This window comes from Coturnix japonica, chromosome 9 (assembly GCF_054131305.1).
Source record: "Coturnix japonica strain WE chromosome 9, WE-NBRP24, whole genome shotgun sequence".
Lineage (NCBI taxonomy): Eukaryota > Metazoa > Chordata > Aves > Galliformes > Phasianidae > Coturnix > Coturnix japonica.
The window spans coordinates 5,955,429-5,982,977 of record NC_140671.1 but is presented as its reverse complement, the minus strand read 5'-3'; the positions used below and the strand labels follow the sequence as shown (position 1 = coordinate 5,982,977).

Sequence of the window (27,549 nt, the reverse complement as noted above, 5' to 3'; positions counted from 1 at the left end):
CAGGAATACTTATGCCAACCTCAAAGCTACATTTAAACATACCTCTGCACGCCGCAGAACTGAACTCCATTCACCTGCACTTCACATAGTTGTCCTGGTTAGTACAGTGACTCAAAGCACAGCCTGGAGACATCTTTTCCTTTTGAATCCTTCCTTCAGAGCTCTGCTACAGGTTATCAGCTGCACAGATTGACATTTTACTCACGCAACTACCTAAACATTGCCCTGGGACAGCATGTAATAAGGATCTATAAGTCCTGGAACGTTACAGCAAGGTGATGAATTTATTTAGATACAACTCAATAGTTTTAAGCTATAAAAAAGTGCCTAAAAGATGCAAGCAAACTCTCAAGTCACAGCAACCCTATGGCATCAAAGATTGCAGTGGTGCTGCAGGTGCTGGTCTCAGCCTGCAGGCTCCTTTCCATTCCTGGTGACCAGAAACCAGAACTGCTTCTCATCAAGACTTTGCCTGGTTTGACACCTGGAATGGGAGAAAGGAGTCAGTAAGTTGAATACAAACTGTGTCCTTGAAATTCCTATTTAACTAATGTTTCACAAAGACAACTCTCTTCCAAGGGTGTTTTCTAGGACTTAACTGCATTTCCCATAAAGGTTGAGCATCAGAGGGAAAAAAGCCAAACTCCCAGTGCCCTGATGAGGCCTTACCACTGTAAGCTGTCCATCTTTGGCTTTAAAGACATTGGGCTCCGGCCCAACAGTGAACACCATTGTCCCTTCCTTCCCAGAGCCAATGCGAAACCGAAGGCTGCAAACACAGACAATTACTTCTGCAATGTTTTCCTCACAATAGGCTTTACCCTAAGCCCACTTTATTTCTGTTCCCTTAGCAAATCTTGTTAGATTAGAAGATCAGAGCCCTTCAGCTTAGGTAAATTTCCTAAACAATTGCATTATACCATACAGGCCAAGAGGGTTTGATGAATGGAGCATGCCTGCCTGGTCTGGGCACCTGAATTTTCCTGGAGCAATTAAGCATTAGAAGATAAGCAGATCTGACCTGGAGAAGACCACTGAACACAAAGAATCCAATTACAATTGAAACGCAAAGGCCAGAGAGAAAAGCTGGAACAGAAGTGCAGCTTTCATACGCCAGTTCCAATTTCTGTATAGATTTGAGAGACGGACTGCATCCACCTGCTGTTAACTGGTGTGACCAAGGAGGCTCCTGCACTCAGCCATCGCAATTGGAGGCTGCCTGAGTTCAGGGAGAGGCATTTATCCCAAAGTGACCCCCCAGCTCAGCTCTGCAGGCTGCCCTCAGCCAGAGCCAGCACTAATGGGATCTGCCAGGAGGATACTGAGCCCACGACCTCAGGCCCAGGTCACAGCAGCAGAAAACAGACATAAAAAGCTCATGCTGACTGCCTTCCTTCCTTACCTTCCCTTCACAACTTTAACGAGGTTCTGCTTGTTGGCCAGCATGCAGAGCTTAGTGACTGTCTCAAAGATATGCTCACACTGAAGAATCACGTCTCCCTGGAAGCAAAAAGAGGGGCACAAGGTCAGCGGGTAACATACCCACACGTAGCCCAGCCAGCAGTTGTGTGTTCAGAGGAACACCCTTCTGCACAGCCCTGGCTGCAGAGCAATGGCCACCTACAGGTTCAGAGCCTATTTAGGATTTGTAGCAACTTTGGCTCTGAAAAGAGAATGCTTTCATGGTAAAGCAACAAGAATTCAAAAGTAGAGACAACCATGAATTAATAAATCCTGATAATCATATATCTGAGTATTTTAAAGGAAATCTTAGAAGCATCAGCCACAAGACATTTCTAACCATGTTATCAGTGATATTTCATCTTTCTACCTTCTGTTTGTTGTCCTCAGGAACATGGATGACCACGATCCCATCACCCAGATTACTGGTAGAAATACCTGCAGAAGAAACAGCACATTGACATACAGCTGTTCTGGCCATTCTGCAGCAAAAAGCATTCTCAGAGAGAGCACTGCTTCAAGCATCCTTGTTCAAGAGCCCTGGACAGACCAAAAGCCCCACTTGGGTTTGCATTGTTACCTTTTAAAGTGGCGTAGTCTATTTTCTGCTTGATCTTGGCCATTTCCACCACGTATGCTGAGGACTGGGTCAGAACCAGCAGGCGATCCCGTGCTTTGAAGCCATTCCTGTCATATTTGACCACGGGGGTTGCATACTGTGAATAAGGAACTGAGATCAGCACCTCCCTCTGTGGCATTGCATGGGGCTGCAGGGCCTGGGATGTGGACACAGCTGCTGAGATCCAGCTTTCATTCCTTACCTTCACCTTCTCACCCTGGATGAGCTGCAGCACTTTGGGGTTTATATCAGTCTCTTCTGTGGATCAAACCAGAAAGGCAAAATGAGTGTAGTCCCACCAGTGGGAGCACCAAACAGCTGCGTTCATTGCCCAGACCCATTAATCCTTGTCCCATTGGATCTCTCTTTTAAACTGTTGGTTTAGAAACCATTCTGAAGTCTATTTCAGTGATGTTTTGCACCAACAGAGCACATCCCCCAGGCTCACATCTCCTCCAGCAGCTCCAAACCTTGGGTCTGGATCCCCACACCACAGCACCCAGTTCTGCTCCATTCAGCACTGTACACACACACACGTCCCCATCAGTCCCAGCCTTTTTTGCTTGGGTTTATGGCTTAAAAGGGATTTCAAGTACCTGATGCAAGGCACTGATTGCTAACAGCCACCAAACACAACAGGACAAAGGAACTGGATTGGTGGGGTCTCAGCACATGTACTCACTGAGCCGTGTGTCAGCAAAGGGCAGGTTTACGCTCTGCTGGTAGCCCTCCTTCTTCCCTCTGAAAATGGCACTTGTGACAACTTTTTGCTGTAACTGTTAAGAGAAGGAACACCCATTACCTCTCAGTTTCTCCATGAGCAATGAGAGTTACAGCATAGTGTAAGCTATGGAGAGCATTGTCCTCTCACTCGTGCAACATGGGTCAAATGAAAATGCATCTCTTCCAGAATCCTTAGTTTGTTCATTATTTGTACTAAGTAAAAACACAATAAGGACTAAACATCCTTAAAGACCTTCTTGTTATGGATCTTTTCCACTTTGATTGCATGCAGATTTAACATCACAAGATTAAGATGCATGCATCTGTAGAAGTGCCCTGCATGTTACAATCCCAGGCTCTAAGAAGCATTTGTTCAGCAGGAGTGGTGGCTGTCAGAAGGAATAGCTTGCACAGGGGGCAATTTACACACATCACATGCATGCAGCACCTTTTAACTTGCATATTTGCATCCCATGCATTAGTTACCTGCACTTTCCTCTCAGCAGTGACACCTCGGCAGTATTTCCGTACTAGGTTCCTGATACAGATTTTCTGTAGCATCTCAGATATCTGCATTACCAAAAAGAAGAAGAAAAAAACAATAAAACAATTTAAAAAAAAAAAAAGTCAAAAAGGAAACGTGGTTGTCAGAGCAGCATCACAACTTGAGCAACGTCAGTGCACACCAAGGGGCCTGCAGCAAACCTCACCTCTTCCAGGATGGAAGGAGGTTGGAGCCAACTCTTGTCTAAGACGTTCTTGGGGATGTGGTCTCTGAGCTTCATCAGGTATTTGTACTGCACAAGCCTCACGAATTCAATGTTCTCTGGGCACAGAGGTTTCTTCCGATTGATGAAACCCTTTATGAATCTACAGAAAATATCCAAATCAGGACTTCCACATTACACTCAAATCAACAGAAGTGCAAGGCAGTCATCACAAGAGATACATAACAGGCTAATAGATAGGGACAGTTTAGCAAGGTGCATGAAGGTGCATTGGTTTCCCTGCCCAGGAGCTGCAGTCACGCTGTGACCCACCACCTGCAGCCCTCCCCATGGGAATAGTTACTTCCTGATGATCTGAACAGCCCACGTCCTCTTCTTGGCCTCCTTCCGTGCCAGCACTCCTCGCCAACAAGCCTCCAGCTTGATAGCTGCAAGAGTCATGCATTAGTACCAGAGATCCTGTGCCCATGCTGTCCTCCAAATTCACGGGGCAGGAATTAGGCCCTCTTCCCCACAGATGATCTTTATAGAACCATAGAATATTAAGGTTGGAGGAGACCTCCAAGATCCCCAAGCCCAACCCCACCCCATGCTCAATAACCATATACCTCAGTTTCTGAACACCTCTGGGAACAATGACCCCACCACGTCCCTAGGCAGCCAGTGCCAGTGCCTGACTGCTCTTTAATAGAAGGAAATGTTCTTAATATCCAACCCGAACTTCTTCTGGAGCAGCCAGGGGCTATTAGTGAACCTAACACCCACAGAACCCCAGGGAAGCAAAAACTTCTACCCAAAAGAAAACAGATTCCTGACTTCTCAGGGGTGCAGATCCTACCAGGAAACAGCCCTGAGAAGAGAACCCTTGATTCCAGAGCCCACACCTGCTTTTCTCTTCTTCTGGTAGTCTCTCTTCCCAAGGCGTCCTTTATATTTGGCTTGTAGTCTTGAAACTGGCAAAGAAGCAGAAACAAAGGTAGCCTGCATAGAATGTCCTTCAACATGGAGATTCAAACAGCTACAATCAGTTAACACTCAGGATCATGAGTCTCAGCTCTTATCACCGTACATCTGAAGCCTACAAACACTGCCCACTCAGCCTCTGCTTTTCTGTCTATATGACAAAGGGAGCTGGTACCATACCTAAGAGGTGCTTTCTTATTTCAAACGCATCTTCAGTAGCAAACAGAGTCTTTGGGTAACGAATGAATATTTTGGTTCTGAAAAAAGACCAGGAACAGGTTATTCACAGTGAGCCTGCGTTGCCTTGGACTAGCAGGTCTAGTGCTGAGCCAAAGGAACCCATTGCTCCTAACCCAGTAGTGAAAGAAACCAGGCTAGACTCCAGCCCCATGGAAATACAAGTGTGAAAAGCAAGTGGAAATGCACACCTCTGGGACTCCTAGCCCTGTACCTTTGGGGTGAGTTTACTTTGTTCTGTTTTAAGGTCATTAAGCTGAAGCCCTCAGGTTTGCAGACCCAGGTAGCTCTGCCCAATTCATGAGGCTAGTCAAAAAAACAGGTTAAGGGACCCGTGTCACACTGCCACATCTTGCAGCTCTCTGGGCTCACGGTCACAGACAAAAGAATCAGAATGGCAAGAACTGTGCAGCCAACCAACAAAGATAAGAACTAGAGAAAGAAGTTTACCTTCCCAATTTGTATTCCTCAGGCTTATAACCTAGGTGCTTGATAAGCCTCTCCACACCTTCAGCTGCAGGCCCGTGCCAGTGTGGCCAGGTAGCAGGACACAGGGATTTATATCTGAAAGATCATCAGGACATCACCATAAGCAAACTGATGTTGAGGCATTTCTCCCTGAGCAGCCCCCAGTTCCTATTCTTCATTCAAAGCAGATCAACATGAATACAGATTAAAACCACCTATGAATGTTATGTTTGGTGCAGAGGAAAGGCCAAATGCTTCTGCACTTTATAACTGGGAGCAGACGTTTAAATAAACCTTGCTCTGAAGCCCCATGGGAAGGCAGATTCTGGATGTACAAGAAAACAGCTCTGCTCACCTTTGCAAGAAGTGCTCATACTTCCGCCTATAAGCAAAGCCAGCCCGTCTCACACGCAGGTGCTCCATCAGCCCCAGGTATTTCACTTGATGCCTGATCAGGCAATCATCAAACTTTCCTGCAGTAAGAACATGCATTCACTGATAAATATGGTATGTGAAAGCTCACTCACATATCCATCTACTGGGAGAGATATGGAAGAAATCAAATCCACAATTACCCCGCACTTCTGCATCCCATTACTTCAACAGTGCACTCAGCCTAATGCCTTACCAGGCTCCTTGTTGTCATTTGGTTTAATGCATCGGACATAAGAAGGCTCCTTGGACATCAGGATTTCTATTAGACTCATCAGGCTGTTTTTGAACTGGGTTGCAACCTAAGATGACATTGAGAGAAAGACTTCTCAGCTTTGGAACTCAAGCACAGCAGGCATTGAAGTCAACTCATTCACTGCATTCCTCTTACAGCCAAGAGAAAGGCTGACACACGCATTAGCACAATTTAGAAACACTGTTAATCATGAGCTAACTGGACAGAGTGCTTAGCTGGAGAATTTGAGTCTCTGCCATACATCTGGACATGCAAGGTAGCCCTTCAGAAACCGGAGGCTGCTGAATGCTGTGCTCAGAGCTCATTTTAGAATGATGCATTAATAACAACCTCAAGCTACGCCACATTGCTTGCTGCTGTCTCAGCAACATCTTTGTCCACCCACAAGAAAGCTAAAAAGAAAAACCCTCAAAAATAAAACAAACGCACTGAATTCAGGAGCAAAGACAGGGACAGCAGTTAAATGAAGACTTGGGAAGTTTGGAAGCTAAACCAGTGTTCAAAGTTTAGACTGAACTCTGAACTCACAGTCTCTGGCCTCCTCCTGCTGTCCAGTTCTGACAGTAAAAAGCAGTCTCTAACGATCATATTTTTAGAGTTGCACAGCACCTGAAACACAATCAGTGTCATATTTAGCATACATGCCTCCCCAGGGTGCTGTGAGGACACACAGCACAGAGATTCAAGCAACATCCTCCAGTGCTAGAAGCCGAACCTAGAAGAGACCCCCTTCACATGCACAGCTCTAGAGACAGAAATCAGGGATCTGCAAGGACAGCCAGCTCTGCAATGAAGACTGATGTACAAAGTTTAAGGCTTCCAGCCTAATTTCCCAAGTTCAGGTCACCAGGCCACTCATGCCTCCAGCATGAAGCTTCTGTATCTGTCCAATGAAAGGCTTCCCACTGATCTCGATTGCAGCAGAGGACAGTGCTCTTTTATCTAGACAGGTTTCAGGGGAATGTCAAATGCTATGGAGAAACATACCTTCCTGATTGCTACTGAAATTAAATACAGCTTCTGCAAAACATCTCTTTTAGCAAAAGGAACGGCATCCTCTCTTATTGCTCCTACCTCTTTCAGGTTTCTGTACAGGAGATCATTGTTCTTCTCCAGAAATCCTGAAGAGAAAAAAGGTTTTGTTCCATTAGGAGGTTCTAGCACAAGAGGGCAAGTGTTTGGCTTTGCTGGGAAGCAGCTGGGTGCCACCCCAAGGTCACAGCACACCGTGTGGACAGCACCCTCGTGTGGATTCAGTGCCCTCAACCCATCTGCCACATTGGCATAATGTGCAAGTAACACCTAGAACAGCCCCTCGGTCACACTCACCAACTGCACAGTATGTGACTTCCCCTGCGTAGTGAAGGAGGCGGAAATCCACCCAGTCAATGGATTTTCTTGTCTTCTGATCTGCAAGCTTGCGACTACAGGGAGGAAAAGACAAAGCAAAGCAAAAAATACCAAGAAAAAAAACAGCAGATTTCTTCAGCCTGTATAGAAAGTCACCTGTGCAAAAAGCAGCTGTGTGACAGCTGGAAGTCTACTAAGTGTCAGTTCCTATCAGTGTGGCTCTGATTATACAGTTATGGCTCATAATCAAAAGAACTGCCTCTCCATTCTGAACAGCTAACAGCAAATTTAGTTCTGGAGAATGGGAGTCATTGGCCACAAACTCCCCAAAACAGCTGTAAAGTATCCATTGCCATCTGGCAATGATAACCCTGCCTGGAAGGTGCTTCTCCCTATTCCATTCAATTAAATACATTCTCATGGCCTACATGCTAAGATCAACACTTTCCTCAACATCAAACCAGAACCAGAGAAGCATCATTTGATAAACTGTTCTCAGGGAGAAGAATTGAAATAAGGAGGAATCAAAATCTTAAAGAACAGCAGGAAATATTAGAAAGTAAGGACTGGGGGGGAAAAAAAAGAGCAACTTGACAGTATAGATCTCAGCTTTGCAAGCAGTCACTAACAGCACAGAGCTGTATCACAATAGCACATTAGAACATCAAAAGTTTTGTTCCAAGAGCACTGCCAAGTACGGCTTCTATTTAAGTAGTGCTAATGTTTCTATTTAACACTTCTAATCACATAGAGCAGTTTTTAAGGCACATTGCAGTGAGAAGGAAGTTGGCTACAGATTTTCCACTTAGCTGTGATGATCAGAAACATAGAAAGTGACAGTTCAGCAGCATGACTCTGAACTGATGACGAGCAGAAGCCTTTCAGTAGGGCTCTGCTGGGAACTGCCAGAACAGCCTCCCATCAGTGTATTAGCCAGCAAAACAGGATCTGCAAATAACATAAACTGAATCCTAACTGAAGGACTGATCATTTAGGGGATTCAAGGGTGTCTTTCTTTCCACTTCAGATCTAAAGCTCACACATATATCCAAATGGAATCTTGGAAAAAACATCTACATCCACCATACAACTCTGGGGTCTGAGGCTACTCTTTACAATACCCACAGCTTTTCCTGGTCATCAGAGGACAAAGCAATCCAATATTCTCAAGGTCAGCTCCTTTTCTTTCTTTTTTTCTCTTTTTTGCACAATACATACAAGTGCAGAATGAAGCAAGACTCCCCAGTACAACCTCCTTAATACCTCCAGACATTATTAGAGCGTTACAGTGGTAGACGACAGGCTGCCTGATTTCCTCTGGTACAGAGCAGAACTTTTTTCCTCCCCCAGTACTCATAGAACAACAGAACACCCTGAGTTGGGAGAGACCCATAAGAATTATCAAGTCCAACTTCTCCTCTGTAATGGGTAAGAGATGGGAAAGCTTCCTTTGCAGTAGGATACAAAGCATAAATGCATACGTCACGAAGTGGGCATGGTCTCCTACTTTCTCTTCCAGCTTTTCCAAGAAGCTCAAGTCAGTTGCTTCACCAGGTCGCAAGCACTCTTCATCCTGAAACAGCAGACACCAGATAGGAGGAGGCTCTTGAACAGACCATTCCCTCCTTAGTAACATTTAGCACCACATTGTTCAGCAAAACTAAAGAGCTTGGTTACAACTTAACATGAGGTCAGCCCCATACAAGCAGTTGCCTGGTTAAAGGTAGAGTTCTGTTTATCTCATTTCAGTCGAACTAACAAAATAAATCAAGATAAATCACATCTGCCATTTTCTTCCAGATTTGGCAATGCCCAGCCTCATCCTTTATTGTTTATAGCCCATTTAAACAAAAAAAGATGACATAACTAGACCCCAAATCCAGACAGACTTACAGGATAGGATTTTTTATCTGGATGAATCAGTCTTTGTTTACAAGGCCTATTTGTTTAGATCCTGAATAACACAGAACCACCACATAATTAGAACTGATTATGAACCACTACAACAGAGCACAGGCAAGCATGATAATTTAAGTAGTACAAACCAGAATGGAAATTATTCCTTTATGCTTCTGCTCAACCAAGTCACAGATGATCTTGTTGTTAAAATACGGAATTGGTTCCCACTGGAAATAAGAGGAGAAAGAAGAGACTGGGGAATGTTCTTCCCCTTCCAGAGATGTGAATCAAATCTAGGCCAAGTTAAACTTCAAAGGGGTTACAGAATGAGATCCTTGGCCATCTTACACATCTCACAGGAGCAATGCAAAAATGAACTCTACAGATTTGGGAATGATCCCCTGATAGAAAGAATGCAAGATATACTGAAGCAGAATAAGCTTAGATGGGAATTACTTAAAATGACAACATACATATACTCAAAGCTTAGCTTTCCACATGGGCACAAGGAAACATTGCAATTAAGACAGGCAAGATGCCTTCTTCATCAGTGATCAAAAGCAATCCATGCAGCAGCTGTTCAAAAGAAACAAAAGGGTGGAGAATAACGAATTACCTCTATTCCTTCCATTTCGTACTCCTCCTGCTCTGCCTTTAAAGTCATCTCAATCAACAGTTGCTGAAGTTTCTCATTGCAGTAATTGATGCAGAACTGCTCAAAGCTTCAGAGTTGTTAAATGAGAAATATTTCATAATCATTTCAGGGACACAGTTCTACTTCTCCCACCACCACCTGCTGTTTTTCCAACCCAAACTCCCAGTTCTCCACAGATCAAACCTCAGAATTTTTAATAAAAAGCAACAAGATTTTTACTTACTTACTGAGCTAACCCAGTGCATTTGCAGCCACCTTTCTTGTTTTGCTGGGACAAGACTATGTTCAAAAAGTCCTGTAGCATTCAGCAAACACCCCCACTGCCATAAGGACAGGTTGCCCCCCACTTTCAGTTGTTACAGCTGTTACCTGTTTGTGTCCAGCACTTCAAAGCCATAGATATCCAGCAGGCCAATGACAGTCTTACGAGTTGAATCCTGTTAAAGACACAACTTGTAACTATTGCTTAAGCTAAAGCTTCTTCCCTGCACATTTTTGTGCTGCTTTCTTCACCTAAATTTCTGTTTCTACTTTGAGATGCCAAAGGAGTGAATCACAGCATCATTAGGGTTGGAAAAGACCCCCAAGGTTATTAAGTCCAACCACAAACCCATCATCACCATGAGTGGACACACTGAAGCAGGCAACTCAGTACAAGAATTATTTAACAAACCACCTTCCACACTTCTTACCTAGCTTTAAAGTTTTTCAACTCAGAGCTGTGGGATGACTCTACATTACTGATTGTGCATGGTATTTGCTCACGTGTGCTGTTGGGCCTTACAGGAGGAGCTCCAAGGCTCTAGGAGGACACCAGACACAGAACCAACCTTGTTGGCTAAAGAGCCATTAATTTTGTTGACCAGCCAAGTGAAAGTCCGTCCATAAATTGCCTTTGCTACAGCATCCCGAGCATAGAATGCCAGATCAACATTCAACGGGCTTAAGACCTAAAAAGAAAGGTATATCAGATGCAATAAAGAATATATCTCATCACAGCAAGCTTCCTCAAAACTAGTTCATACTTCTGGCACAGAGGAACCAGCAACCCTACCAGCTTTGTTTACTTTTATTGTTTCAGACTGATACATCTCCATATGTCAGCAGGATTGCAATAACTACGTTATGGAAAGTACTAAACACAGGAGAACCAAGAGTGCCTTTCCTCACTTCCGTTAGTTTTATTTTATTAAACTTATTACAAACTGCTCCAAGAACAGTTTATACAGTGCTTTTCTCTACTTATGCCGTCTGGTTTTCCAAGAAGCACTCCAGGAACTAAACAAACAGAAATTGTTTGGCTCAAACACATGGCTGCTTGTAAGTCCCTGTTCCTGGCTTTCTAGTAGTTATACTTTCAGCCAGAATATTCAAAACTAAAAGAGTCACCCTATTAAAGTCTCAGGCTAGAACAGCAAGGTAATATGGATGAAGAGAAGGACAGCCAAATTAATCTGCTCCAGTTGAAACACCCCTGGGAGCACAGCTCCTCGCCTGTCCCTGCACTGGTTCCAGCTGCTCAGTACCTCTTCAGAGCGGGCTTCAATCTTCCGATGGGTGAGGGCTTCCTGCAGAATGGACAAGTGGACACCCAGGAGCTGTAGAGAAACAAATACTGCTCTCAGTATGGGCAGCAGGAGACTGCTTAAACAATACTGTGTGATCTGTAGAGAACATCTCCTACAGTTTGAGACTGTTTATAGCTATACAAACACCCAGTTCTTGCTATCATTCCACTCTGGTGAACAGACACAAAGAAAGAAAGAAACAACAAAGTTAAGACTTCCTTTATACTATTTGTTTTGCTGATACTGTCTAGGAGGTGGGAGATACCTTGGAAATCCACTTGATCTGAGTGCCGTTGCGAATGATGGCATGTCCATTGCTATCTTCTTCAAACTGAATGTTCCCAAAGTGCAGGACACTAGCAACTATTCCGAAGAGATGCTAATAATGAGAGATATGCTGTTAGAAAACAAGTTCCTACATCTCCATCTCTCTGCACACGCTCACAAATACATATGAATCCTTAGACACATCTCCCAGACAATACTCTTTCCGTCACTTGGATGGACTTTTGACTTCCATACCTCCAAATCTTTTTCAGTGAAGTCGATGATAGAAAAAGCTTTGCGAACTATTTTCCAGTCATTCTTGTCATTAATAGAGAACACTTTGGCACATCGACCCTAGGAGAAAGAATTACTAAATTTCATTGGTGAAGTGATTTTATCAACTACAAACACAGCCTGGTCATAACACTTTGTTTCCTCAGCTTGTACAGATGCAGTCTGCAGCTGTCTAGAAAGGTTATTGAACTCCTAAACCTGAAACCAACTCATTCGATCAGCTCTTTCAGCAGCAATTACTTGAAACACAGCACTTGGATAGCAATTACCACCAAATGGCGGAGTGCTGTGAATAGCACAGGCTTGCAGCCATCTTCTGTTTTCATGGTAATAAAAGATCACTACAATTCCAGGCATAAAATAGAGAGATGGCCAAATTCTCACTGACCTGGACAAGATAAGCATACTTCTGAGGGTTGCGCTCCAGCCCAAGCCAGCTGAGCAGATCCTTCTCTCCACCCTCCAGTAACTGGTAGAAGATGTGGAAATTCCTCTCTCCATGGTTTTGATGGACAACACGGGATTTCTCAATCAGGTAACTGAGGATGTGCCCTCCCACTGGAGCTCCCTAGCAAAATGAAGCAGTTAGACCGACACTAGAAAGGTGACATCAAGATGGCTGTTCATCCAATGACAGCAAGAAGCAGCATCAGGAGATACAGGTTACTACTGTTTCTTACCTTCTGTCTTTTTCTATTTCAGGGATAGTATCCACCAGCAATTCAAGATATACCTGAAGAGTTTTCTGTCCTCTATTGCAACTCACCCTTTACAACTGCATATATCAAAATTCTACCAAGCACTGGCAGTGTTGCAAGTAATGTAGGAAGCTTTCAGGATATATAACTAGTCACCCCACTCACAAAATGCAAGACCTCTAAAAACAAGGTCAGAATTCTGCAGTGTTAGTAAGAACAAATAAATCCTGTGCTGCCTGGTATGAGTCCAAGAGGCTCACTGATAGAGCTTGTTTGAACAGCGGTTCATTAAGTTTGTTCTCACCTTAAAGTCAAATTGGATGTCCATATATTTCCCAAATCTACTCGAGTTGTCGTTTCGCAGAGTTTTTGCATTTCCAAAAGCCTATGAATAAATAGATAAATCAAGTCACTTATAGAGAACCTGATGCAACAGGACAGAGGTTTGCTGCAGTCAAGTCCTGCTAGAAAATTTTAGAGGGATTAAAGAAACACAAACTAATATATTCCATAGCTTTAATATGGATCTCAGCTAAATAAGTTATGTCTCTTTCTAGGATGACTGTAGGCAGCATGATGAGGAACTGTTGTACATTGTACAGTTTCCTCATACTCCCAGTTTCAGTCATCTTTCTGTATAAAAACAAGTTTAATATCACTTAATGTTTAGAAATGTTAAGTGGTTGTGCTACCAAGAGGCTTAATTTACACTATTATTTATGTTATGTGTGCAAGCCATAAAAACAAGAGTCCATTACTGGGTGCAAGTGTACAGACAGGAAAGTCTCATGAAAGGAGGCCATCAGCGGCTCTTCTTCATTGCATTCATCCAGTTTTTACCTCCAAAACAGGGTTTGACAGCAGCAGACGATCACGGACAACCTGCAGCTGTTCCGTAGTCGGACAGGTGACTGCATAGTACTGCAAGATCTTCTTGGAAGCCTCTGTCTTCCCAGCTCCACTCTCCCCAGAGATGAGGATGAAATGGTTGTTGTACTCACTGCACATCACCCGGTAGGCATTGTCAGCTATGGCATATCTGAACAAGGGTTACAAGAAGGATTCAGAGGGGAAGCATCCATTAGAAATAGGGTGTGCTCCCCAAATAACATCACAAGCACTGGACATGTTGGGAAAGAAGAGCTTTAAACACCAGTCTGCTACCCAAAATCTCTCAGCCTCTGAGAGACAGACATCCCTATAGCTCATACACAGCGCCACGTGTGTTATCATATCAGCTGAAGTCTTAAGGATTCTACTTACAGATGTGGTGGCAGTTCAAAGAAGTTCACCCCTCGGTAAAGCTGCATCTGGGTCACTGTGTAGATATCCAGTTCTTTGTAAGGGTTGACAGATACAAGAAGAGTGCCAATGTATGTCTGCAAGGAGAAAACACAGAGGTGGGAAATCAGTACCATCACTAGAGATACAGCTTCTTGAGGAGGAGTCGTATCTATCTCAGCATTTTGGGAAAAAATGGCACAGAACTTGCAAGAAGAACAAACAAAACCAAAAGAAAACATCAAAACCTCACCCACCAGCTTCCCCATTTCCAAGCCTCAAAGCCAACACTCAGCTTTCAAAACCAACCCTGTTAAGAATGGAGTGGAACCATAAAGCAAATGTAGAGCCCTACAGCATACACCATTTATTCTGTTTAGATATTCCACTGGGTGAGCACTCTGCTTACTGTCTCAGTGCTCAGTGAAACCAAAGTTGGAAGAGCACTCTCAGAAGCACTCACATTGAAACAGGCACTTACATAGATGAGGTTTTCTTGGTATCGCTTGCGGAGGTTGTTCAGGAAAGCAGCCTCACTGGTGTGGGAGTCCAGAAGCACAAAGTCCTGCACCCCAACTCTGTCCCGGGCTATCAGAGCCCCCTCCATGATGATGTCAGCGTTATCTTCCACCTCTTCCTTCTACAACACAAGGGTCACATGGCTTAGGAGAGAGCCAGTACCTCCCCATACCTCAGGACCAGATCAACCCAGTACAGGTAATACCAATGTGTTGTTAACATCTTCACCAAAGTCAGCAGTTTCATGTCAATGAGCACAGAGAAAAGAACACCCCACAGATACACCCATCAGAACTGAGAATCCCCGAAATAAATGCATCTGACTCGACCTCTAACTACCAATCTCAGTCCTACAATACTACCCTGAGCAAGACCACTAAGTTACTACCAATGCCTTTCACAAGTAGCTCTCAGATACGGGCAGCAGATGTCTCCACACACCAGCAAGAAATCTGCAACATGAAAAGCCCGTCCATCGATCTGATAAAGCTGATTAAGCAGAGATTTGGAATAAAACCCACTAAACCTTCACTACCCTCCCCAACCTGCTTCTCCAAATGCTGAAATAGGCAGAAAGGATGCACTGACACAACGTAATTCCTTCGCACTCTCCACTTTCAATTGTTTACAATAAAATTTGACTTTATATTGAAAATAATGCAGAGGATCAAGCTCTTGTTGCAAGGGCTACACAAATTAGCCACACACTTACTGCTTCTTAATTAAAACAAGCTGATAATTTCATGTTAGCAAGCAAGCAAGATACTCTTTATTCTATAGTAATATATGTACCATAGGGTGTTATTAAATACAAAGACCTAGGGATTACATGTTTCATAGAATAATTCCAACTGAAATACTTTCCTTATGATAGAAATTAAAGTTTTAGCAACTCACCTTTTAGCACTCCTGGGCTCCTGCACACAAGCCCAGCACATTTCCTATTCCCATACTGCCCTCATGACACTGGAGTTTTTACATCTTGCTGCTCCACCGCTCAAGAGGTGAGTATATAAGGGTTTGAACATGCATTAAAAGAGAAGGCACGGTGTAAAAGGTTTCTGCTAAGTTTTGGCAAGCTCTGGCTTTGGAGGTTGGCTTTCGAATGCCTGCGTAGCTTTGCTGGAAGATGACAGCACATTGGACATTGAAGGCTGTCGGGTTTAGATGGAGGATTTCACAAAAATAAAGAGCTAAAGCCCTAAGCTCATAATATGTTGAATAAATCAGAGAGCTGTTAAACAGAGATTTTAATCAGTCTCATTTTTTGTGCAGAATTTTTAAGCACTCATCTATATACTATTGAAGGAATGGTCTGAGCTTTGCAAATTTATGCTCAGCAGCAACGTTACCAAAATACTACAGAGAAGGATGTTCTGACAACACACTATTTAAACCCTAGCCCAGTTTATGAAAAGTCATACTGTACTAACTTCATATGAGGAATTATTACCTTGCTTTGCTTTATTTTTGCCTTGAACAGCTGACATTCATTTTTCCACTCTGATTTGGCCATAGCACAGAGCTCTCTGACAAGGTCAGAGTTTATCACTTTGGCAGACAGATGTCCCATAAACAATGTTTGCTGGCATTTCAGGTGAGTTTGTTCTGAGCCTGCACTCAGGACAATGTGAGCATGAGAATTTTACCTCCTTTCCAAGCCTGGGGACCTGAAAGAGGAAGGCTGAAACCACAGCGGCCATCCAGCTGATCAGGTTTCCTTAACCTAGTTCTTTCACTCGTATGTTAATTGCTAAGTGACCCTCTGTTCTCCGGCAGACAAAAAAATCCCATGCTCTTTTCTGGGCTGCTTTGTGCTCAGATTTTGAGCATTTTTGCTATCACTGAGGTTTAGTAATTTAATGATCACAGCACGGCTTACCAGCTCCCAGCCCAGCCCCACTCCTGAGAGATTTGTCCTTACCTGGTGTCATCCTCAGTAACAGATACCCCTCAGGACTCATCAGCAGTACACATTACCCCAGCATGGTGCTGCCGACTGCTCTTTTTAAAAAGGATTGTTTTCCTTTCCTCATCACTTAACTATAAGCACCAGGAGATTTCTTTCTTGCCTACTGAGACACAAGCTCTACCAGAAAACCTATCCCTGGAGACAGTGAGGGTTTCGTTTTTCCCAAAGAGATTTGTCTATCCACACTAAAAACCACAAGGAGCTAAACTGGATTAGAACAATTTCATGGGACTTGTGGCTTGAGCATGGGCTAAAACAAGGTCGGGAGCATCACAGCGGTGTGTTAGGAAAAGTTTGTAACACAGAAACAAGTCCTGGCAAGCAACAGCTATTAAAAATTAAATTTAAATCAAGTAAACTTTGGAAGATTATTTTCCATTTTTGCTAAAGGCTCAGAACCCATTTTGAACAGGCTCCTAAGTTAATGTTGTTGTTTCTTTGATTTAACACAATAGAGCTGAAGAGATGGGTAAGGAGAAGAACAGTTACAGTGCCACTGCCACTTTGGAAGCACTGAGGAAACAAACCATCCACACATCCCCCATGCAAACACAGAGGTGGGAGCCTTAGATGGACACCAGAGCATCTTTCAGATAACCTCACGCCCACTCCAAGAGGTGAGCACCCAAACCCTTACCAAAGTGTCACACATGCCACCAAACTCCAGATCTAATGGATCCACTCATAAGAACCCACCTCCTCCGCAACAGCAGAAATCTCCTTGGGGCTCTTCTGCTCTCCCCCAAACCATCCCAACCCAATGTGATGTTGGATTCCTTTAGCACCACCCTATGCATTCAGAAGCCTTTTCCTTCCGTGCTTTACCTCTGTCACCCAAGCAGATGTGCCATCTCCAGCCAACTCCTTCTCCAAAACGTGCTTCTTCCATGAAGAGTTAACAGGGCTGGAGGGAAGGCCTGCTGACACCACGTATCGTGTGTCCTGTTTGTGTGCCTTCCTCCTCAGGCAGGGATCGTAACATCCGTGCTGTTTAATGAATTATCTAACACGCAGTCAACAGTCGATCTTTGATGAGGTTTATGTTTAAGGCCTCATTAAAAAGGCACTGTAAAATATCATCCAAAGGTTGAAGTTGGAGTTTGAAGGCGAAGAAATAGACTCTAACCATCCTGATGCGTAATTCGAGCAAATCCATATACAAACCACCGCTCCTGAACGGGCTCATCCCTTCCAGCAGCTTTTGGCTTCGCTCCCCACTAGAGGTCACTGCGAAACCCATTTTAATTCTCAGCCAAAGTTTCCAAAGGTTTTCCCCTGCAATAGAAGGGTTCCCCCTGCCCCACTACCCCAAAATGGCTCCAGCCTGGGCTACAGTCAGTGCTGGCTCCCAGACAATGCCAGACCATCTTCCCCCCACAAGGACACACAAGTCAGCAATAACAGACAAATTTCCTATGGTTACTTCCCTGCATAAGCAGCCAACAGAATGAAAGCTGTCTGCTTGGGCATCCAGCGACCCACGAGCAACAGTAAATGCCCCCTCACTTCTGCTTAACCACACTCTCAAACCAGTGATGCACTCAAACCCATTAGGAGCTTTATATTTAAAAGCTTCAGGCCCAAACCCAACCTCTCCGAGTAACAGAGATGTCCTTCAGAAGGAGCTCAGATAAAGCCAAAAGTTGACCTATGGACCACAAAATAGCTGTGTTTGGTCTTACAGCAACATCAAGGAGTTAGATATCTTACCTTGTGACTCAGAGTCATTGAGGAAAAAAAAGGTGACAGTAAGATCTGGGGAGCTGACTAGAGCAAAAACATTTTCAATTTGTCCTCAGCTAGATTGTAAGAGGAACACTAAAAGACTTAAAATTTTAACACCCAATAATTTGTATTTCTAATAGAGAAATGGAAAACCACCTGTTTAACATCTGTTTCCCAACAAAATCAATCAGTTTTTGCTAACAGGGTCAGATAATTCTTACTGACAAGAGCACACTTGCATTACGATCTCTGCAGTAAGGCTTCCCACCCCCACTGACAGCCAGAGCCTCTGGACACAGCAACCCTAAGGCACAGCTCAGTCTATTTGTTCGGCTCTGTCTCCAGCTGGCATCCAAAGGAATCCATTGTGATACCCAAATTGTTCTTCTATTGTTACCCTCTTGAGATCCAAGCGAATGAAGTTCATGCCACAGGAATGCAGCACAGTAAGCAGGCATCTCTGGAGCCATCTGATGTAAAATAGAAGTGAGAGCCTCAGGCCTGCTCGAGACAGATGAGCTTGGAGCAACACCACTAACAGATTCCTTTAGGAACGTCAAAGCTCTGTTTTGGAAATAGTCATTGACTGCAACGGGCAGCGCTCCTTGACCCGGTCCTGCACCCCTCGTGCTTAACAGGAATTTGCTCATTAAGGCTCGTCAAAATGGGATGGAGGCACTGCAAGGGTTACACCAAGGAAACTCCCTGGGCTCTGCTCCACTAAAGGTTATCCCATGAGACTGTCCAAAAGGGCAGCGATAGAACTTGACCATATAGAAAGGGGTAAGAAAGATGTCCTGAGACAAAGACAGCACAGCTGGAAGCCAAAGGCTGTTTCCCACATGGCCAGGTCAGCAGGAGAGCAAAAATGGGCACCAGCAGTACTATGTCCTCCCTCAAACCCAGCAGCAACTCCAAGGCCAGGCTCTCATCATGCCATAGTGCTGATGGAAGGGCTGCATGCAGCTGCTCTGAGAGGAGCCTGGATCCCTTCCTGCCCTTCCAAAGGGGCATTCAGAGTCTGCAGTCATCATAGAGATAGTATTGCTGCATGCTTGGCAATAATACTTGGGGCAATGCATTACTGCACCAGAATAATGGCAAGGACAGGGAAATAATCCCTCCTGCTGTAGAAACTCTGGTACATCTCCTAAGAATTAATCTGTTCAGAGCAATTTTCAAATACACTTAAAGTGTGCGTAAAACCAATGGAAGCAGATCAGATCTGCACCAAGAAACCATGCTACATATGTACAATCACAGCATCGAAAATGTTTTAAAGCTTTCCTACAGATATTTCAGTTAAACCAGCCTTTATGTCTCTGGAAACCTCTACCATGGTTTTACAGAAAGCAGAGCACTGCACACCAACTGTACTTGGGAACACGGCAATGATGCCAAAGAGCCACGTCTTGGGTCTGTAAGGCAGCACTTGAGAAGCGCATACAGTAGCTTGGGATGTCCCAAGGCAGCAGAATTCATAAATACAATTACACTGTGGAAAAATTTACACATTGTAACCTAATTTTTTGTCAAAAGAATACAGAATAAGAGGGTTTTAAGGTTAATCAACAGCCTAGGGAAACGCCAACAATTCTTAAGGCCTCTTGTCTGTATCCAGGGAATAGCCCACTATAGACTTGTTAAAGGGTGACTGTCTGTCTTTCTCAATAGAAGAGAGGTCGAGGTGAACTACTTCACTTTCATAAATCAAAAGAAAGAAAAAAAGTGAGAAAATCTCTAGAGTTCAAACATTTCTTTAAAACCCAAACTTTAAATACTAAATGGGCTTCATGGCTGCCATTTTGAAAAACATTAGTTTGCCAAAGGACCCTTTTGATTTCTATTGGAAATGTAAGAGCTCACAGATAATCCATTGAGAATCAAGCCCCCACAAAAGGCTCTCTGAAACAATCGTGGTGCTTGTGAAGGACAACATTTTTGTGCGCAAAATAAAACATTTTAATGCGCTACAATCCATTACACATATATTCCTCCATTTCCTTTCAGTAATTATTCATTAGAAAACATTTAACGTCACTGCAGATTTCACACTGGGCAGTCTGCACACAAAGGAGAAGAGTTGGCCCATTTATAAGGGACTGAGGCCTTCTTTTCTAATCTGAGAAACTCCAAGGAGGTGGGGGCTGCTGGACACAACAGGCAGGCTAAATTGTGCGGTTAACGGTCAAAGCCCCCCTGCCTACTTTGACACTCATTTAAAGATGACAGCGAACAATAGAGATTTGTTCTTAGCAACTCTTTCTTGTTATGCGGTCTACATGGGCTAAGCCGGGCAGCTCAACGCTCCGAGCTGCTCCTGGTGCTCAGTCCCACCTGCCACAGCTCTCCCTCCTCGGACTGTGTGCTTCTCGACCCCCCTATTCCCCATCCTTTCCCCACTTTAACACAATGAGACAGGTAAAGAATATCATTAAAAAGAGTCCCATTCAGCACGTCAGCTTTAATAAAACAATTGCCTGTCGGGTTAATATGAGCAGCTCGCATTTTGGGTTAGGGCCAATAGTGCTGCTCCTTCTGAGCCAGGTTGGTGAAAGCAATCCTGCCTAAAATTCTCAGCCCACCTCCAGGCTCCCAGTGCTCTCAGGTTATAGCAATGTCAGCAGGCACCAATGACATTACGAGTATCTGACTTACAGTGCATAACCTCTAAACCACTACAAACATGTAAGGAAGGATCAGTTCCCTTCATCAGCTCAGTCTGTATTCAGCAGAAATTCAACAAGTTTTCCCCAAATACACCAACACAAATCCGGAGGGGAGAATGCTTTGGACATCAGAAAGCAATGCAAAGTTGGCCTGTACGACTGCCTCTCTCAAGAGGTGTAGAAGCAGAAAGCAAACTAGCTGGGCAGTACCTATAACACAATAAACCCAAACCAAGATTTCAGCACCGGGTCCCAGAGTAAAAGCTATTAACCCCACAATGGAGCCCTAAACAGAGTAGGAAGGGACTGTTAAAGGTAATCTAGTCCAACCCCCCTGCAGTGCACAGGGACACCCACAGCTCCATTGGGTGATCAGAGCTCCAGCCAGACTGACCTTGAATGCCTCCAAGGTCAGGGCATCCCCACCTCCCTGGGCAACCTGTGCCGATGCTTAAGTCCCATAATAAAAGCCATTACCTTTGCAATGGAAACCAGAAAAATCAGAGGTTCCTCTGTCAGCTGCTGCAAACCAGTCACCTGCACAGGCTGCAGTGCAAGATGAAGTCCATGTGAATTACAGCAAAAGTCACCCACACGCTCACGTTAACTTACAGCATGTGCTTACCCTGGGCCTGGCTTGTCAAGCTTGAAAAAGCACCAGATGCCAAGGCTGCAGTTTTAAAAGCAGGACGGGAGAGCTCAGAAGGTTTATTTGAAAAGGCTGTGAGCTCAGCCTCATTCTCTAGATGGGAGTTTATTGGTAAATAAACTACTTGAGCAGAGCCTAGAGAGGCAACACGGTGCAGCAAGGGAACATTCTTGGGAATAAACAGCAAGCCTCCCTCAAGTCAATTCAGCAAACATCTTTATCCAACTTTCCTTGTTGGTTTAGCTTTCCTGGACCACCACACACACAAAGCACTTAGCTAACAAGCATTTAAACGCAATAGTCAAGCACGAAGACGTTTTGCTGATAGGACCAGTCTGATCACAGCAGCTGTGTGAATGTGTGAGAATGAGTGACAGCACAGCTGTCCACTTGTCACCAGGATGGGAACAGAGAAGGAGAACTAGAGGAACATAGAGGTCTAAGTTACTTTTGCTCCACACTGGGTGCAAAGCAGAAGGACATCCCCACCTTTCCAGGCCCTCTTTTCCACTGAACACAAGAACACCATCTGCTCTCCCTCTTCAACTAGGTGACAGTTAGTCCCTTCCCTCCTCCCTAGCCACATCACTCACCCCAAATAACCCCAGATATAGTTCTCCCTCTCTTCCTTCAAGCAGGAAGAAGAATCATTATTCCCCATACAGTGCCAACCAGGCACCTGCTGACAGAGCAGTCCCTCCCAACTTAGCTGGAACACACATTGGTATAAAAGCTTACAAAGAGCTCTGAACTTACCCTCACTTCTTCCATATTGCCATAAGATGTAGCCTAAAACAAGCCAAGCAGAAAAGGAACAAATCAACCTCCACCTTCAGAACAGAGCATTACTCTCTACCTGCATTACACACTGCTACAGCAGTAGTGGATGGAGAGAGAAACGACTCAGCTGTAGATCCTATGATTAAAAGGCTGACACAGGGAAATGTAATCAACTGCAACAAACCTGCTAAGACAGGTGCACTAAGGTGTACTACATAGAGAGGAAAGTTTTAAAGCAGCAACAGTACTAACATCTCAGATGTGATCCTGACTGCTGTGGTGCAGCTGGTGTAAAAACTCATTCTTTTTCCCCCTCTCATAAGGAAAAAAAGAGAAGAAAGGTTTTGTTTTTAATAAACTAGCAATATATGTTCCTGGCTGTCTTGAAAATAAGATCTGCTCTCATGCTCTACCCAGAGCCATCAGCTGCTCGTACTCAGGGCTCTGTACAGTGCCGGGCTGTCCCAGCTTCATATGGAGCAACAATTATCACAGTAATGAATGCTCTCAGCCCACTTGCTGTAATTCTGTCTCCTGTCATTAATACAGTAAATAACCAGATAGGGAGTCCTGTCTGAGGATAAAAATAAAGGCTGTGCCAAACTCAAACCATATGCAAGTTGCTGTTCAGTCCCCAACAGCTCGCATGGCAGATAATGTCTCCTTTGTCTCGCCTTTCATTCTGTTTGTAAAATCTCCATTTCCACGGCAGGTGGCCACATCCCCTCCCCCCAGCCTGGAGCAGAGTCCCCAAAGAGCTCGGAGCACAGAACATAAGGAAAGCTTGGTTCTAAACAGGAGAAATTCCTCCACACCTTGCAGCGACGATGCTGCAAACCTGAAGATAAATGCTTATCAGATAGGAAGATTTTGTGTCTCTGGTGGCTTGCAGCTCGTTAAAGAGCTGTTCCAGGAATGAGTTGCATGTGACATGGCAGCAGGGCTTGGGGACACCGGAGCTGTGTCACAGCACCAGGGCTCACAAGTTGGTGAGATATGCAATGGGGACACACAGAGCGCATCATCCAAGGAGCCACTCTTGGGTATACTGGGATCACTGCAGTGATTTCAAGGTCTTTAAAGCTGACCTTCAGAAGGACAAAGCAGGAAAAAGGAGCAGGATATTCTGCTCCGGGTGTTTCGGAACAAGAAATGCAGGTCTTGGCTGTGAGTTTGGGAGGATAAATAGAGAACGAGCAGGTTTAATACCAGCAGGGCCAACAAAGAGGCACGGAGCTGTCTGACATGGGCAAATGATTTTTCTTTTGAGCATGTGTTTTTTTGTCTGATAACTGCAGTTTATGTCACATATCTGGCAAAGTGTACAATGGTGGAAAGGAAAATTCCCACATCAACTGCAAAAGCCTCCAGCTACTAAAAGCTGTTTCTCATTTAACCAGACCAAGCACTATACAGTAAACACTCTGACAGTCCCATGCAAAGTAAAAAGCTTCCAGTGTTGCACTAAGCAAAGCTCCGATTGATTTATTGGATAAATGGACAAATTTAATGGATAAATTGGATAAATCTATCAGAGCTTTGCTTAGTGCAACACTGGAAGTTTCTTTACAGGATGATACAACAGCTGTGGGACATCCCCATCATCTCCGAGTACTGCACCCTGTGCCCCAACAGACTCAAACACACATCATTCTCTGAATGGTACTATAACACATCAAAGCCAAACTGATATTACTGCCTTTTGCTCTACGTTCTCACCAGACGTAAGATGTGGAAGGAATTAATTACAGCTGATTAAAAATTAAATCCTCTGTCTTGCCTTTGGTTACTGTATTTCTCTCTCTGACTCAGAACATGCAGCTTAATGCTCCGTTACGCTCTGCCTCTGTTCCCTTTTATATGGGAATAATTTGCTTACTTCTCCTTGGCTTCAGCACTGGGCTCTGGCATTTGGTGCTCACAGTGCCAGCTGCTCAGCCCCTCCAACCCAGCCTGCCAGGGTCCCTTCCAACCCAAGCCATTCTATGATTCTGTCATTCTGTAAGTGGAATGCCTGCCAGGTAGATCACAAGAATTTCTCAGTGCTATTCATTCATCTACAAGCTCTAGATAGAGAACATCCAGGCTACATGTAGTCCTGTCCTACAAAACCACCACCAGGTTCTGTGATGAGGATTGACGTAGATCACTGGAGGCACAGAGAGCCATCTCAAGTCTGTGACCACTGTTGGAACAGGCCAACTTTGGAATATCTGAAGCATTCAGAAAGACTAAAATGGACTATTTCAGAAAACAGCCTGTGTTAATGATGCAAGACATCTACAGAGGTCTTACAGAGCTTTCCCTGTCAGTTTTGCTACAATCTATGGCAACAGAAAGTCATAAGCAGACACCTAGAAGCGTGCATCTTGATTGCAAGAGCTGTTAGGAACCTTTGACTGTTAACATCCTGCCGGAAAAAAAAGAAGCAAGTGGTTTGAACCTGGAGTTCCATCTGTCACCACCTCTGTCAAGACCTCATTAGCATGCAAGTGAGATGTCACTCAGTCACAGCTTCCAAGAAATTTCCTTGCCAAAGTCTACCAAACTAAATTACTCAGTAGAGAGGGAAAATGCACATTTATGAATATACAGGCTACGCGTTGAAGGCACATTGTCCAAGATCAATGCAGTTTTGCACCGCAGAGGTTTCTTAAATGAGTCTAGATATTTTTTGGTTGAATTATATCAGCTGTGTGCTTTATAAAAGTATTATTTCAAAGTCATTCTACCACCACCTAACCTAACTCAAATACTTGCTAATGTAGTTAACAGAAATTGGAAGTACACCTCTAGCTGCTAATACATCTATTGCTACAGCCACTAATAGTTAAAGTTACCTGAGTATCCATCTTGAATGCTGTTAAAGTCAGCTGATAACAATTATTCCAGCTAAACCATTCAAAAGGTGCTTTGAACTTGTTTATGGTCCTTCGTCACACTGTGCAGCCAGGTAGGAGGCTATGTTCTCACCTGAACAGAATACCATCAATAATTTAGAGTGTGAGTCAGGGACTTTGTCCTATGGCACTTGCATACGCATCATGGCCACTTTTCCAAGATAAGAACTAGAAACTGTATCTTCCTTGAGATTACATTGCAGACACCAGTGATCTTTGATTAGTTGGTATAAGTGTTTTATGTTAATTACAAGCTACCAAAATAAGTAACTGCTTCTGTCTGCTGTATTAAAACTAGAGTCAGCCCAAACCAGGACTCTGCAGACAGTGGTGGGTGCTCACCTGCTTGTTGAAAGACCTGGAGGCCAGAAGCTGTAGGAGAGGCCTAAGCTGGAAGCTCTAAGTTTAATAATGTATATTGTTATAGTATCTCTTTTCCCAGGTTGAGGCTAAGACGTGCTTAAAAATTAAAAGAGCAGATATCCCACAAAGGAGGAGCAGATGCTAAGACTACACATTCAACTTTAATGTGATTCCAACTCAAAACGCCTGTTTTGCTAACTTTCCTGTATTACTGCAGCCCCTGTGATCTTTAACCCCACTGTATAACGTGTTATTCCCTAAATAAAACAGAATCAAAATAATTTCATAAAGAAAGAGTACCTGACACTCACATATATTATATATTTTCTTCTTCCTGACCTTTCTTTCTTTCTGTAGGGTCCTGATGGTGCAACCAGACCCTGAGGAAAGGCACTTCTACCTCTGCTGGCAACCTTGCAGTGCTGTCCTCACATTCCATCCCACAAGCCGATGAAAAATCAGACCACAGGGAATTAAAGGACAGAAGGAAATACTGCTCTTTGCTGACAAATGCAAAATGACAATTAGCTTGGGATCGACGTGCTATGATGGGTAGACACAAAAGGGGCTCCTAAGTAAGAAGAAAGTAATTATTTTTTTTTTTTTTTTTTTTTTTTGCTACACAGCCTTGAGAATTTAACCCAGAACTCTGCATCACTTTAGCATTCACATGCACTAAAATAGAGATGAGAATGTTATACTGCGTTCCTCTTTGCAGCACAGAGTGATGGGTCCACTTCTATGGACAGTTTGAGGAGGTGTCTCACACAAGAAGCCATTCAATGTGATCTTCTCTTCCTCAGCCACTCTGCACCTGGGTATCTGGCCTCATTACAGAGGAATATTTTAGCAGTTAGATGTAGCTTCATGCTACAGTACCTTTGTGCAGACAGATCACCTTTAGTGACTATTTATTTCAGGAGTTCAGATTCCTGCCTTCCTGTGACATGATGAATGACTTTTAAGTAACATAATATCTGGTTTCCTCTTCTTTCACACACCCATTTCATTGCCAGTTGTCTTCAGTGACCAGATCTAGGATTGTTTGCAGTCAAATCAAATGGGAAAGAGAAACTCTTTACCACATGCCCAGCCTCCTCTTGTACATTTTTAATTGAATTCTTGCTTGTTTTAAAATCGCTATCAATTATTCACTCCTGAACTTATTAACTCTGAACATCACAAGTAATAAATAGGACTGCTCTACTGCTCAGTCAGAAGTACCAGAGACTCTACCATCATTGTTGGGCACTGAGAAAGACATCCTGGCCTATCAGGCCAGCACTCGGTCCTCTCTTTCATCCCCAGCTTTAACATTTGAAAAGGGTACTTTTTCTTTATGAGCTAAATTAAATCCTTGATGTTTTGTTTATAACCCACATTCATTCCCAAGCCAGCTGGGAGGAAGCAAACAAAGTAATAAAACAACAAAATCAACAACAAAAACCCAACAGAGGGAACGGGAGATAATTTGATCCCGGTAACACAGAGCAAAACTGAAACCTGCGCTCTCCGTGTAATCTCAAAACCTCTCTGTACTGCATGCTGACAGCAGTCGTACCATCACAGGAGATCAAGCATTTCAAGATGCAAGGCTCTTCTGTCAAATCAGATTCAAATACATTATTCTCACATTGCATGCAAGGCCCAGCGAGCAGCCTTAGCACTGCTGAGTGGAAGGTGGTGCCATCTGCATACACCCACAGAGCCATCACCAGGCCTCAGGTGGGCACAAGGCTTCAACCAGTGTAGGCCCTCATGTAGGCATAGGTATAGCTTTATTCTGCTAGCAATGGAGAAGAGGGGTGGTATGTGAAGCAGCTGGAAGGGGTCAAGGTGCTCCCTGGGATAGTGTTTCTTGTCACTGGAAGCAGACCCATTAATAACTGGGAATGTTAAATCAATTTCTTATGATTTAATAAATGCAACTGTAACTTACCAACCTGTGGAGCTTACGACTGGATTGATAGAGGAGTTCAGACCTGGATGCAGCCCTGCTCAGCCATCAAGCAGTCGGTGTGCATTTACCAGGAATTGCCTTCTGTGCATATGATAATGCAGTATGAAGCAAAC

The 27,549-nt window shown here is 43.9% G+C and overlaps 1 protein-coding gene across 5 annotated transcripts; it reads right to left on the bottom strand.

Annotated features, from left to right (window-relative positions):
- Positions 1-265: 265 nt before the first annotated feature.
- On the bottom strand, positions 266-27,549 carry MYO1H (myosin IH). 5 transcript variants are annotated; one of them, XM_032447892.2, is made up of 32 exons: positions 27,416-27,549; positions 14,381-14,539; positions 13,882-13,997; positions 13,459-13,657; positions 12,923-13,003; positions 12,309-12,488; positions 11,882-11,980; positions 11,625-11,738; positions 11,318-11,389; positions 10,622-10,741; positions 10,161-10,228; positions 9,753-9,858; positions 9,283-9,363; positions 8,719-8,810; positions 7,217-7,311; positions 6,962-7,008; positions 6,416-6,496; positions 5,828-5,933; positions 5,555-5,672; positions 5,182-5,295; positions 4,675-4,751; positions 4,416-4,484; positions 3,875-3,959; positions 3,514-3,673; positions 3,290-3,373; positions 2,763-2,856; positions 2,283-2,338; positions 2,042-2,177; positions 1,832-1,899; positions 1,403-1,500; positions 670-769; positions 266-484 (listed from the first exon to the last, which is right to left on the bottom strand). In XM_032447892.2, the coding sequence occupies exons 2-32, from the start codon at positions 14,504-14,506 to the stop codon at positions 461-463; spliced, it is 3,066 nt and encodes a 1,021-aa protein (XP_032303783.2). In that variant the 5' UTR covers positions 14,507-14,539; positions 27,416-27,549; the 3' UTR covers positions 266-460. The 5 variants fall into 5 exon arrangements, with proteins under 5 accessions (XP_032303783.2, XP_015733995.2, XP_032303784.2 ...); XM_015878509.3 differs by having other exon boundaries at positions 27,420-27,527; XM_032447893.2 differs by lacking the exon at positions 27,416-27,549 and adding an exon at positions 21,410-21,508.

Coding starts and splice junctions, on each gene's coding strand:
- MYO1H (XM_032447892.2), bottom strand. CDS start 14,506: ATGGAGGGGGCTCTGATAGCCCGGGACAGAGTTGGGGTGCAGGACTTT. Junction 11,981..12,308: donor AGTATGCTTATCTTGTCCAG/GTCAGTGAGAAT, acceptor TCTTTCTCCTAG/GGTCGATGTGCCAAAGTGTT. Junction 2,178..2,282: donor TCCAGGGTGAGAAGGTGAAG/GTAAGGAATGAA, acceptor CCTTATTCACAG/TATGCAACCCCCGTGGTCAA.